The sequence below is a fragment of the Chelonia mydas genome, chromosome 2 (assembly GCF_015237465.2).
Source record: "Chelonia mydas isolate rCheMyd1 chromosome 2, rCheMyd1.pri.v2, whole genome shotgun sequence".
Classification (NCBI taxonomy): Eukaryota; Metazoa; Chordata; order Testudines; family Cheloniidae; genus Chelonia; species Chelonia mydas.
The window spans coordinates 251037241-251051011 of NC_057850.1; the positions used below are offsets into that span (position 1 = coordinate 251037241).

Here is a 13771-nt window from a genome sequence, read left to right on the forward strand (position 1 = left end):
AGTGTGATGAAAGGAACTGTGCCCAGCAATGGGATGTCATCTAGGCTCTGCTCTTCAGGGATCGGATGCAAAGAGAATACCCTGAGAATGGAGGAATTTCTTGTTCCTTTGAAGGGCCCTTTTGCGGTATGTTTTTTTCAAGTGGGTTCTCTTTGTCCAAGATGTTTTGTTGCTTTCCATTTCCCATGCTTAGGTATCAAACGCTCTCACTAACCCCCAGACCTCATTTCCTCTTCCTCCCCAACCTAAAAAGCCATCTTGATCAATAGAAACCAACCCAGAATAGTGTTTATTATTGAAAATATACAGTATTTCTGAACATCACATAAAAAGCCTAGTAGATACGTTTGCTCTAGTTCAAAACACAAAATAGAAAGTCTTCGTGCAGCACTTTGCACATTCCTCGTAATTCAAATATCATCCCCGTCACCATCAGCGTTATGAGTTTTTACACAGCTTCCCTTTTATTTTATTATTTTGAAACCCAAGCAATACAGCTGAGCAAATCCTCAGTTGTCCTTTCCATGCCACCAGGTAAAACAAAGAGGTCCGGTGGCTGCTTACACAGTTTCAAAACTATTCGGCTAAGCAGAGATGAAACACAGTAATTTATAGAGAGATCCAGAGATACGGCTGAGTTTGTCCGTTTCAAAACCTCATATGTGAACAAGGCTGGGTGCCAGCAGGACAAATAGCTGGCTGTTAAATAGACCAGTGATTCTCTAACCCAGCAGAGGGAGCAGTGGGGAAGATACACACATCCCGATCCCCCCAAACACCTGCCAGATCCCCTTTTGCCTGCTCCCTTGCTCACTAGGCAAGACTTTTACCAAGCTCAAAGAAGGAGACAGACAGACAATCTACAGAACAAACCTGTTGAAATCATTAGGAGTTGAAGTGTGGAATGAGGCGGGCAATTTGTCAAAACAGTCTCTTTAACCACAATCCTTAAAGAAAAACGAAATCGATTGTTCCTTCCACCAGGTTTTTCCCCTTTGTCATTAGATGCTGAAAATCTCCGAATGGGGCTACCAGTTTTAAATCCCATTGTTCCTAAACCTGCTCCCCTCTCCTCCCCCCTGCGCTCCTTTCTTTGTTATATTTTTGGCCGGTTGCCTTAAAGCAGCCTCATACATAAATGGACAAATGTCCACCAAGACACAAGGGAGCATCTCGCTGCAAGAAGAGCACAGTGCTGAGAAAAGGAGGAAAGACAGACAAAAAGGGGAAGAGGGAAAAACTCTGAAGGTGGCTGGATGTCTGTGTGGTCAAACTGCCGCCGTCTGTTTGATGCTGTGGAAGCTGATTCTCGTTGGGGAGGTGGGAATCGACATAGCCCGGGCCACGCGCACCCGCAGGGCGTGGTGGTCCTGCCAGCGATGCCAGCGTTTTCTCGCGGCCGAGCGGACCTGAGGGGAGAGAGGGAAGGGTGTGAGTATTCGGAAGGAACCCGCTTCTCCCGTGAAGAGGATGCTGTCAACTTGAAATCGAGTCAATTTCAGAAAAGGGAGGTCCGAGTTCTGCAATGACCCAGAGTCTCCTTTGCTAATGTTGGGGGCTTTATGGTCTAGCTTATGTGCGTCTACAGCCCCCATTACCGCAGTACTAGAGCACCTCATAATTAAGGCCCCCATTTTGTCATGGGGATTTTTAGTACAAGTGACAGACAGGTCACAGGCAATAAAGAAAAATTCACAGAAGCCCGTGACCTGTTTGTGACCTACACTAAAAATAACCGTTACAAAACTGGGAGGGAAAAGGCTCCAGCACCCATCCTTGCTGCTGGGGCTCTGGGGTCCCCCGCCACCCAGGGTGGCTGGGCAGTTGTGGGGACCCCGGCTGGGAGTTCCCAGGGTCCCCCAGCCACCCATGACTTGGAGCTGTGGGGTCCCTCTGCCGCCCATGGCTTGGCGCTCTGGGAACCCCTGCTGCCTGCAGGAGCTGGGAGTTGCGGGGCGCAGGGGAGCCCACTGCCCGCGGTGGCTCAGAGCTCCAGGGGGTCCCCGCCCATGGGGATACTCTGCAGCTCCCAGCTGCTGCAGTCGGTGGGGGGCTCCGAGCCACTGCGGGCGGCAGGGGACACCACAGCACCGCAGGCTGAAGTCACGGAGGTCTCTGGAAGTCATAGATTCCATGACTTCTGCAACCTGCATGACCAAATCGTATCCAGAACCGGGGCTATACTGCAATGAAAAACCCGTGGCTGGCCGGTGCCAGCTGGCTCAGGCTCACGGGGCTGTTTAATTGCAATGTAGGCTTCCGGCCCCAGGGTGGGCTCTAGGATTCTGTGAGGTGGGAGGGCCCCAGAGCCTGGGCTCCAGCCTGAGCCCGGAAGTCTCCCCAGCAATGAAACAGCCCCGCAGCCCAAATCGGCTGGCACAGACCAGCCGCGTGTGTCTAGCTGCTGTGTAGACGTACCCTTAGAGCCTCTTTATGCCGCTCCAGCCATTTTATTGGGTGTAAAGTGGCAACAAGGGTCTCATCCCTGGGTTCAATTCCTGGCTTCGCCACACACTTCTTGTGTGACCTTGGGCAATGAGTTAGCGTCTCTGTGCTTCATCTCCCCCTCTGTAAAAGGGCCGATAATGCTTCCTTTTCCCCCACCCTTTGTCTGGTCTATTTTGGGTGCAGGCTCTTCACAACAGAGGCTGTCTCTTACTCTGTGTGTGCACCGGCACGATGGGGCCTCGGTTTCTTTTGAAGACTTCAGGCGCCGCGCTAATACAAAATCACAACACTTGTACGTAACAATCATAGCCAAATGTCTTCAGACCGCAGTGTGATTTTGAAGGTGATGTGTCCCTGTAAGCTGCTGCCCACTCCCAAACTTGCACATACTATAAATTGGGTGCAACCCACATTCCCTGTTTTCCTAGTCCAATTTCCATAACCATCATAAAAAGAGACTTGAATTATGAAATGGTGATTTTTACCCATATAAAATAGACTCCTGACCCCTCCCTGGGAATGGAATAGGTCTTCTGCAGTTATGTCAGAAGCAGGCTGATAATGCTCAGTTGTTAGTTGATTCATCGGTTCTTTTTATTGACCGTGTCTCGTACAAAAAGAAACCGCTGGCCCATGGGAGCGGCAGAAAGACAGATGCTGATGTGTGCTACAGGGATGCAGAGTGGAGAGAAAGTCAAGTCATAGCCTGGAGGCTTGTTATGCGTCTGATGTTGCCCATAGGCAGCCCAAGGTGGTTCAGTATAGAGCAGAAAAGGGATATTTCCCCCCCTTCTGTTTTTAGGTGAGCACACACAATAATGATATGAGCATCACCGTCATGGGAGGTTTTAAGAACAGGCTGGACAAACACCTGTCAGGGATGGTCTAGGTTTCCTTGGTCCTGCCACAGTGCAGGGAGCTGGACTTGATGACTTCTCAAGGTCCCTTCCATTTCTATGATAACACAAGGATGGCACACAAACGTGCTGTGGGTCACACAGAATCTAAGAGGTAATGGGGCGGTTGGAACTATCCTGTACTGAACGTGGGCTTTCCCCTTCCTTCCTTTTGCAGCACATTCGAGATCTCCCTTTGCACATTCCACACTCACACACAGACAAAAAGTCACCAGATGCTGAGATTTCATTAGGGAAGAGTTTCCTCCCAGAGTGAAATCCACCCCTGTGCAGGAGACCAACAAAAGGCCTAGCTCCCACTTAAGCCCACCTAATCAGTGAATTTCACACACACAGCCCACCCCGTGATACAGAAGGATGCTCGTGTGGCTGTACTATGTAGCCTGATAATTATCTTGCAGACAGCTTGACAGTCCTGACATAACTAATGAATCCCAGGTGCTCACAGAGCAGCACTCTAGTGGGTCATGGAAATGATGAGTTATTTAATGGCCCCTGTATGCTTCTGAGCAATCTGTTTTGACCATCTGGATAATGAAGCCAGATTAGGTTTATCAATTGAGCTTCAAGCCAATCAAGTCAAATAGAGTGACCTGGAGATAAAGACGTGAATCTGAACAAGAAGTGGTTCGCATGCATTCACGAGACCACTCTTGGCTTTAGAAGTGTGAGACAGGACAACGGGCAATAACAGCAGTGCTGAGCTGTACAGCTGAAGCTGCCATTACGGGCCATACGTGTGTAAATATGCTGCACGTTTAAAGAGATGAGCCGACACACACCTGGCAGAGCCACTCTGAATCCGACGACGCCCAGTGTGGGTTGGAGTCACAAGGAAAAGTAGACATGGTGCCGCTGAGCATCACCAGGCCTAACTTTTAGGCACCGGACAATCACTGGGATTCACGACACCTGAGCTCCCTCTACCATGAATGGGGAGAGACGGGCATCTCAGAATGGGATTCATAAAAGCCAACACACTAGGTGAGGCGCCGCCTCAGCTGGCCAATGGGCGATGCCAAGGGGAGGGATACATGATAAGCCCCATCCCTCCCAGAGATAGGCACCTAAAGCCTGGGCTGCCAGGAGGCACCTCCCTGAGCTTGGGATTCCCAATTGCAAACTCTCTTGGCATTAGGCACCTATGTCATTGTAGCAGGAGGTGATGGTGCCACTGTCCACCTTCTCACTTTCATGCCAGTGGTTACGGTGGGAGACACTTGGGTCAAGCCCCCCCTCCACCTGAGGGGAAGCACAGATGTGAGTTGGGGTCTGCCACCTCTCAGAGGGGCGCTCTCACCCCTGGGCAACAGGATATCCTGATGTGGGGCTGCCCCAGTCTCTCCTGTTGAAGCGGTTCCACCCTGGATTATTAAAAAAAGTCACTGGAGCAGGAGGACTGGATGCTGGGCCAGCCAGCTCCCAGGGCAGAGCTCTAACCAGGAGCCTATGGAATCGCTCTCTCAAACTCTCCCCGCTTCATCATTTATACAGTGCTGAACATCAGAACACCCCAGGGCCCAGTGGGTGGAGCATACACCAGAGAGGTGACAGATCCCTGTTCAGACCCCTTCTTCTCAGGCAATGGTGGGACTTGAACTGGGGTCTCCCACATGCCAGCTGAGTGCTGTAACCACTGGGCTGAAAGTTTTAAGGTGGATGCCATCATAACCTCTTCCTCTGGCTGTTTTGTGTAAGTTCACCCTCTAGGGCAGGGTTCTCAAACACGTGGCCTGGGTTATTTCCTGCAGCCCGCCAAGCTCCCTGAGTCCCCCCAAGCCCCCCGGAGTTATTTCCTGTGGCCCGCCAGGCTCCCCTCCCCCTGCTTCCCCTCCCCCTCCCCCCAGTGCTCCGCGTCCCTACTCCTCTGCCTACCTGCAGGCGCTTCCCGCCACCAAACAGCTGTTTTGTGGCACTTAGTGCTTTCCAGGAGGGAGGGGGACGAGCGGGGGAGCTGTGTGCTCAGGGGAGGAGGCTGAGAAGAGGTGGGGCAAGGGCAGGGATTTGGGGAAGGGGTTGGAATGGGGGCAGGGAAGGGGTGGGAAGAGGCGGGGCAGAGGCGAGGCCTCATGGAAGGGGTGAAGTGGGGGTGGGGCCAGGGGCAGCGTGCGGGGGAGGGTCAGTGATGCGGCCCTTGGGCCAATGTACTAGTCCTCATGTGGCCCTCGTGGTGATTCAAGTTTGAGATCCCTGCTCTAGGGGCCTGGTCCAGGAGGTGAGGTCTGACCACTTTTATGGGCTCAGGTCCCACAGGAGAGTTAGGTGAGGAACATCTGTCTTCCCTCAGTTTGTGCACAGTACTAGGGCTCAGGCATCCAGCTGCCTGGCATGAGGTGGCCATGTGCATGCTCGGAGGTGAAACATAGGCACCTAGGGAACTTTTACTGCAAACGTCTAGGCGCCACACGAGTTTATTCACCTATGGCATTTGGGGGCAGCCGAGCGGGGGCTTTGTGCATCCCAGTGGAGCCTGTTTCTGGAATTTAGGTACTTAAAGTGGCAGTTAGGTGCCTCAATCCTATTGTGCCTCTAGCCCGATGTGTCTAAAGCCGAAGCAGAAAAGTGTAATTCTAAATTTACCTCTCCTCACCATGCTCAGCACTGAAACTCCGGCAAGCGTTCAGCTAAAACTGAACTTTTGTATGGAGCATTTCAGGGGAAAAATAGCTGTGGCGGGAACAGCAGCATGTTAAAAAAAACAATGAATACAGCCCATGGTGAAAGCAAAATACCATCAACCTTTAAAAGTAATCTGCTTGACATGTGAATTGATCTCTTTACGACAGATGCTGTGCCTCTCTATTTAGCATTTTGGGAGTCAATCATCAGCTCCTAGGAACAGCATTAGAATATCAATGATCTGATATTCACAACACTAGCCTATCACAGCACATGGAGGCATAAAGACACAGACACCGGCGTCAATGGTCGAAGCGCACACAAACAACTGGAGAAATAAAAATTACCACCTTTGTCCCTATAAGTGTCAATCACTTGAGATAACAGAGGTTGTCTGTGCTATTAGATCACAGAGTCCAGTTCTCCAGGCTGCAACTGTTTGGTCAAACCATTTGTTGCAAACAATTTATCATGTGATTTGACCCTTTCTACCCTTTGCAAATTGTGAACTGATCCTGCCCTTCATGAATTTGTTCATTCCTTGGAATTGTTTGTCAAATACTATTTATCAACACATTTGGGCCTATGGGTTATCATGGGTTGTTCTTTGTGAGTATTTCACTATTCAGTTTGTAGAATCTGGGCTGTGGGATTGGTCACAGAAGTCACCTGGTTATGGTTTTGGATTCCTGATTGAATGACCCACCCCACGCATTCTCAAACCTTTGCATACTGTGGACCACATATTATTGGAGAGACTCCTGTGGACACGTCCATTCCCACTACCAGCCACAGGGACCATCATGGAAGGGAAAGAGAGAGGGATAAAACCTGCAATACTCGTCCTTGACCATAGTAGTCGGCTAATTTCTTGCAGCCATCAAGTAGAAGTGTGTGCTAAGAAAAAAGTGGAAGCAGAAGAGCGTAGCTGCCTTCCAGATCTGTTTTGGGAGGATGTTTCATGTGTCACAGGCAGAATGAAAGAAAACTAGATATGTTTGTACCATCCTTGACATGGTGGGGACCCAACCACTTGGGGCCTCTAGGTGCGAGGGCAAAACCCATAAATAATAATAAAGTAGGAAAAGGGGTGGGAAGGGCCTTGGGTTGAAGACATGAAGCTTGAACATGATCTGGTGGAAAAGAGAGAGCAAATGGATGCATTCAAAGAAGGGGCAGCTTGGTGAGATCAATGGGAAATGATCTTGGATAGAAGGGAGGTGATATAGGTGTTGGGTAGATAAGAAAGGAACAGGCTGCAGTAGTTAAGGTGCAATGACAACAGTAATGACCATTGTACCCGATTGTATATGATCCCGGACTGTTCAACGTTGCTTTGCTAGTGGCTAGGTGGATACAGCTTCTAGACTCAGAGTGCCTGGTCTACAGGCCACTGAAGTAAATGGAAAGGCTCACACTGATTTCAGTGGGCTTTGGCTCTGGCCAAGAGTTATCACAATGTTTCCATAAAAACAAGTCCAAGTGATGAATTCACTAACGAGTTCCATCTGCCTTCTGCATGGAATGAGCTCATGCTATGTTCCAGTTCCCAGCATTGTGCTATGAACTGAGATAACTGAATTTACAACTTGGATTTTTGGTAACAAATGGATTTGGGGGATGACTCCTGGAGAAGCTGGGTGGAAGTTCCATTAAATTCACCCTGTAATCTAGGGGAGAGGACAAAGTGTACAGCATCAAGTCTCTGACTTTTTTCATCGTTCGCTCTGTGCACCAAAGAGGTTCACAAGAGAATCTGACAGTTATGCAGGAAGATCCTCTAGGTTAGAATCAAAGCTATTAACTTTCAGTTAGTGTCTCTTTCATCTCCCCCGGCACGCAACCAGATTGCCACTCCTTTATTTGCACGGACTGCAGCTGCAGCAGTCTGGGTCTTAGGTGGGCTCTTTTTGCCAGTATACTGTCTGTCTGTCTAAGTCCCTCACCATTGTATCTGAGGACCTACAGGAATTAGAAAAACAAGCAGGTCTTTGATTCTGGATTCTTGGTTTATGCTCAAAATTTAAAGTTTGGCTTAAAAAAACCCATTAAAATTATAATTACTTGAAATAGTCCCCTGCAACATTACAGTCTCAAACAAGGCACCATCTGCAGTAAATGAGACTCCCTGTCAACTGACCAGTCACATTCAATTGTTCCAAACCGTGTAAAGGGCAAAAAGTACACTAATTGCACAAACAAGGAAAAGTGCAATTAGATCTGAAACATTCACTAGCTCTTGTCGATGAACAGACACCTCCATGGCTTCCCCGGAATCAGTTGTCCTGGGGGCTACCCAAGTCTTCTGTTCGGTAGTGCAGATCACTGCTGTTATGATGAAAGACAATCTCACATGTCATCAAAGCCAATGGGTGTGCCAAGCATGCTGATTCAGGCTCAACAGCGGGAGCAATTAAGTCTGTTCATGTAGTAAAGATATATTGCTGCAAACAATGGAGGACTACTGCCCAAGGCAATAGGCCACATGACAGGTCAGAGCTAAGAGGACTGTGGGGCTTCTTTGGTTACAAAAGTTTAAACCAAGAACAGACCTGACTCATATTATTGATTTTTCACCTTATGGAAACAACTCTGCAAGGTTAACGACTCAAGCCAGTGGGGCAACCTTATCGATAGATAACTGGGGCAGCCAGTTTATTCCAAACATCATCTCTATTTAAAGGAGCCCCCAGTTAGATATTGCCATTGGTTAATGGCTCCACATACACAATATATGTTGTAAGAGAAGTAACTAAATTTAATAAAAGTCAAAGCTCCTACATGAACTGATGCAGTTGATTATTTAATCTTATGAAAAGCAGCTCACATGGCCATTTTTTCATATCTGCAGATGGTGTGACCCAAGAATTTTATGTCACATAATTCTTTCCTTTTTTTCTAATATTTTTTTCCAGTTCATCATATTACAATTAATCATTTTTCAGGAAAGTAGCCTTTTGGCACCAATTTAGCAAATCCCGGTAATGAATGGATGGGTGTTTGCCACTAATCAGACTGGACCTCTGGGGTTTATTTTCTAAGACAACGGCAGCAATGTATCTCTATGCATGAAAATCTCCATGAAGACAGTGTGGGTTTTGCATAGTTTTAAGGACACACAGCACACAGTGCAGACATCAGGACAAACCCAGCGCCCCGCAACTGCAGCATGGAATTTCTAGCAGACAGCAGGACCGGCCCACGTCCACAAATGGGGGCCAAAAGCACAGGGAGGCTACTCCTGGCACCGGCACCTCCTTTGGGCCACAAAGCTCCTTCCACCCTAGTACAGTTTGGAGCCACAGGGTCAAGGGTTGGGGCTCCACTAGTCACAACATCCCTGTCTAGGGGAGAGGCAGGATCTAGGGTATGTCTACACAGCAAATGAAGTTGTGATTGCAGCGCAGGTAGCTACACTTGTGTTAGCTTTAATCTAGATAGCGGGAGTAACAGTAGTAGAGAATATGTAGTGGCATGGACCCTGAGTATGTATCCAGGGTCCCCAGCGGGCTTGTACTAGGGCAGATAAGATGGGGTAGTGTGGGCTCACTACCACTGTTCCCCACACGAGCTAGATTTAAAGTTGGCATGGGTGTTCTTACTCACGCTGCAGTCATGCCTTCATTTGAAGGAGAGGTTACTGCAGCCCTGACGCTGTGCAGCTACTCTGGGGCCTGAAAGGGAAGATTTTGTCGCTCGCATGACCTTGCACTAAAGGGTAATCTCCAGTAGTAGTTCTTATATTCTCTTTGTAGGCCACCAGCCATCGGGCAGTGAAACCAGTACTAGATACACAATTAAACCTCCACCCACAGAGTCACATTCATTCAGCGGTTCTGAGGCACTCCCAATACATGTCCCTCAGGTTCAGAATGAATATGTTTTGATAGATGGCCAGGTGGATGACTAACTATTTAGATGGTGATTCATAGCTGGCTGCTATAATGAACAGGCTTCCAAGCTGATACATTCACTATAGGCTACTTTTAGCATAATAGAGTGTGTGGAGATAGATAGTGCCTGGGCCAAAAGGGGAAGATACTCTGAATCCAAAAATTGGACAAATTTATCCTTGCATTGTACCTAATTCCAAGGCCAATGAGCTTAACCATTCCAACCCTCCCTGAATACCCTTCTTTGCTAACTCACCTGTTATCTATCTGTCTAATGATGTAATTTCTTAATCTGGTGCTATCAATTTATTAAGCCATCTATTCTATGGCACTCTATTGTACCATCACTACTTTATGAGGATGGAGTTGTTATTCTCCCAGGAAAGCTGGTGACACCCCTCCAAAGGGTTCCAGAATTTGCGGGATTGTGTTTCTCAATCGTTCCGACGACTCCTCTGATGGCTTTCTGAGATATTATGAAACCCTTAAACACAAGCAAAAATGTACTTGTATCTACAAGAGACATTATCCTTCCCCCTCACCATCTTAGCAGGTTCTCTTGTCTCCATCATGCAGTTGATGAGGCAGCCAGGTCAGAGGCCAGTCCCACTGGTGGAAAACTCATTTGGAGTCTGATCAGTAGTTGCCCGGAGAGATTTTTCTCTTTCTGTGCTGTGGATGTGGGGGAGTCAAAGATATTATCTTCTCCTCTACCATTACATCCATGAGGTCTAGGTGAGCGGAACGGATCGGAGTAGGGGGCAGGCTGATACATTCAGAATGTGAAACAGGGCAGAGTTTCTCTCTCTTTTCTGATGTTTTCAACTTTCATTTGGGAGGAGATCGACTGTATTCGAGGTGGTCACGCTGACACCGTGTAAACAATGTTGGAGAAGAAGAGGGCAAAAGCTCAGTCTTCTTTTAGTAGGATTTTATCTAGCCTCACTTAACGAGGCAGAAAATATTCTGGGAATTCAGTGTCTAATTGCTTGTGAAGGGACCCACATACCTCAAGGCTGAAAAAAGAACTCCAGGAAGGCACTGGGGACAATGTTTTGAAAGTCAACAGAATTTAGGCTTGTAAGTCACTGAAGTGCTTTTGACAGTTTTGTCCTGGGTTCTTTGTGGATTTCCCTTCTTGCTTCCTTTTGAGGAGGCAAGACATCAGCTGCCTTTAACTAGCAGTACTTAGATAACCATACAAGAAAATACATAGACAGCATCGTTTAACTTTGACAGTCTCGCCAAGTATTGTCTGGGTTTCAGAACTCCCTTTTTTAGGGAAGATCATGGAGACAATAGTTATGAGACTGTTCTGGTTGCATCTGGAGTCTATGAAGCTCCTGGATCCTTACTAGCTAGATTTGAGACCAGGCTATGACTTGGAGAGGAGTATGACATTTTTGTCTGATGATCCATTTGTAGAAGATGGATGCCAGAAAAAGCATCCACACTGATATTATCAGATCTATCAGCAGCCCTTGAAACCAGTTACTGGGAGTAGTTTAGCCCACTTGCTTACAGTTCTTCATTGAGGCGGGGTGTGTGGTGTCCCCTCTGGCAGAGCCTAGAGGGCGGTATTGGGTATATTATTTTCTTCCCCAAGGACTCTCAAATGTGGGATACAGCAGGATTCAATCTTGTCACCTCTCCCATTCACTGTGTAAGCAAGGCCTCCAGGAGATTACAAACACCTGTCAGGGATAGTCTAGATAATAGAAAAGAAGTACTTGTGGCACCTTAGAGACTAACACATTTATCTGAGCATAAGCTTTTGTGAAGCTCACGATGTAGCTCACGAAAGCTTATGCTCAAAATAAATTGGTTAGTCGCTAAGGTGCCACAAGTACTCCTTTTCTTTTTGCGAATACAGACAAACACGGCTGCTACTCTGACACCTGTCTAGATAATAGGTAGTTCTGCCTCAGTGCAGCAGACTGGACTATATGACCTGTCAAGGTCCCTTCCAGTCCTACATTTCTGTGCTTGGTGTAATTCTGCCATTCTGCCCCAGGTGTAATGCCATCCCTTCCTATCTACCCAGCCAAGTCTTCATACCACTCTTCTCACCATGGTACATGGTATACCTTTTCTAGTGTGGTTTACTGTCTCAAGGCCTAATCGAATCCTTGGGTACCTAGGTATGGCATACAGAAAGTAGCGTCCTTTTCCCTTTGCAGGTAGCCAGGAAATCGACTATCCTTTGGACCCCCCCTGTGCACGGGGCCCATTGGTGCAGCGTGGCGGTGCCTGTGACTGCACCCCGTCAGTGTGCCTTACAGCCCCCTCTGTCTATGGGGCCCATGGGTACAGCGTGATGGCGGCCTGCATGCAGCGTGGTAGCACTTGCACAACGTGGCCCGTAGGGGTGGGCGGGAAGCCTGGGGTGGATTGAAAAGCTGCTTCTCAGTGCACACTCTTCTGTTCCAGGGCACCAACGGATCCCAGCTCTTGGACACACTGTTTGCCATCCAAGCCTTCCTGGAGGTAACGTGTCCTGTCATGCCAGCCTGCTGGGCTGCCCCCCAAGGGACGTGGGTCTCAGACAGGCACCATCCTGCACTTTCCTCAGTGCCATGGCTCTTGGGGGCCCAGCTCCTACAATGTATACTCAATAGCAACACTAGAGACAGGCTTCTTCAGCCTCAGGTGTCAAGACCAGACGGAACTGTGACGATCATCGAGTCTGACCCCCTGCATAGCACAGGCCAGAGAATGTTACCCTGAGCTCCCTGCACTGAGCCGGTAACTGGTGGCGCAGCCTGAGTGCAGCTTTTAGAGAGAGACCCGCAGGCTTGCGATCCCAAAGGGCTCCAAATGCACGCTAAGGGCTAGTCCAAAGCCATGATCGGTAACGTCACAGGGGGTCAACAAGCATGTGGACAAGGGGGATCCAGTGGATATAGTCTACTGAGATTTTCAAAAAGCCTTGGACAAGGTCCCTCACCAAAGGCTCTTAAGCAAAGTAAGCAGTCATCAGCTCTCATCTTACGCTGCATCCACCTGAGGATGCTTATTTCAGCAGTGTAATATAGTTGCTCTTCTCTCTCCTTCATTGGCCAGCATTCCAACCCGTACATCATGGCTGGCCTAATTATGATCTTATACACTTTGCTCTTTAGTTTACTTGGCTTATTCTTATTACAGAGAATTCCTATCAACCCATACTATTTATATCAAGAGCTCTCCATGCAGCTCTTAACATCTGCATTTATATTTCCACCGTGACTCAATGCTGAAGCAAGGCATTGAAACTGCTGCAGAGTTTAATGCTCTGTTTCTTGAGGTCTTCCTTTCTGGAAGTTATGTTTTAGTCAAACATCAGTTATTGCGCTCAACGCTGGGGTAACTGGGTGAAATTCTATGGTCTGTGTTATACAGGGGGTCAGACTAGATAATCTAATGGTCCTGTCTGATTTTAAAATCTATGCATCTATATATACATACATACACACACTCAATAAGTATAAAATATAGTGGAAGCATGCACCTGCCAGTATGCAGTTTTGCTATACATGAACACCAAAATACATAGGTATAGAGAAGTCAAACACATCCCTGGGAAGTACAAGATGACCACAGCTCCATCAATTAAAAAAATCAGAAATAATAAAGCTCTTTTAATTAAAGCACACTCAAATCTACCCTATAGAAGTGTTGAATGGAGAAGCAGTTTTCTCCAGAACAACCTCCTGCCAATCTGCCTACACATGCAGCAGTGACGTTTTAATTCAACAAACACGTTATATAAAATTAAATGTGCTGTTGTGACCTGTCAGTCAATTTAGAAGAGTCTTTCTGGAACATCCTGATCCATATTGTGATTGACAAATATAAAAGTTTGCAATCAAGGTTTATTGTTGCTAAGTGGTTTGTAACATAAGTGCAGGCATC

At 47.7% G+C, this 13771-nt stretch overlaps 1 protein-coding gene across 2 annotated transcripts in view; it reads right to left on the reverse strand.

Moving 5' to 3' along the window:
* Window positions 1–264: 264 nt before the first annotated feature.
* Window positions 265–13771, reverse strand: part of CRHR2 (corticotropin releasing hormone receptor 2) — a 252557-nt gene continuing 239050 nt past the window's right edge. For both annotated transcript variants that reach the window (XM_037891188.2, XM_037891187.2), the window contains one exon: window positions 265–1409. In XM_037891188.2, the coding sequence (XP_037747116.1) occupies window positions 1269–1409 (141 nt within the window). In that variant the 3' untranslated portion in view covers window positions 265–1268. The remainder of the gene's footprint in view (window positions 1410–13771) is intronic.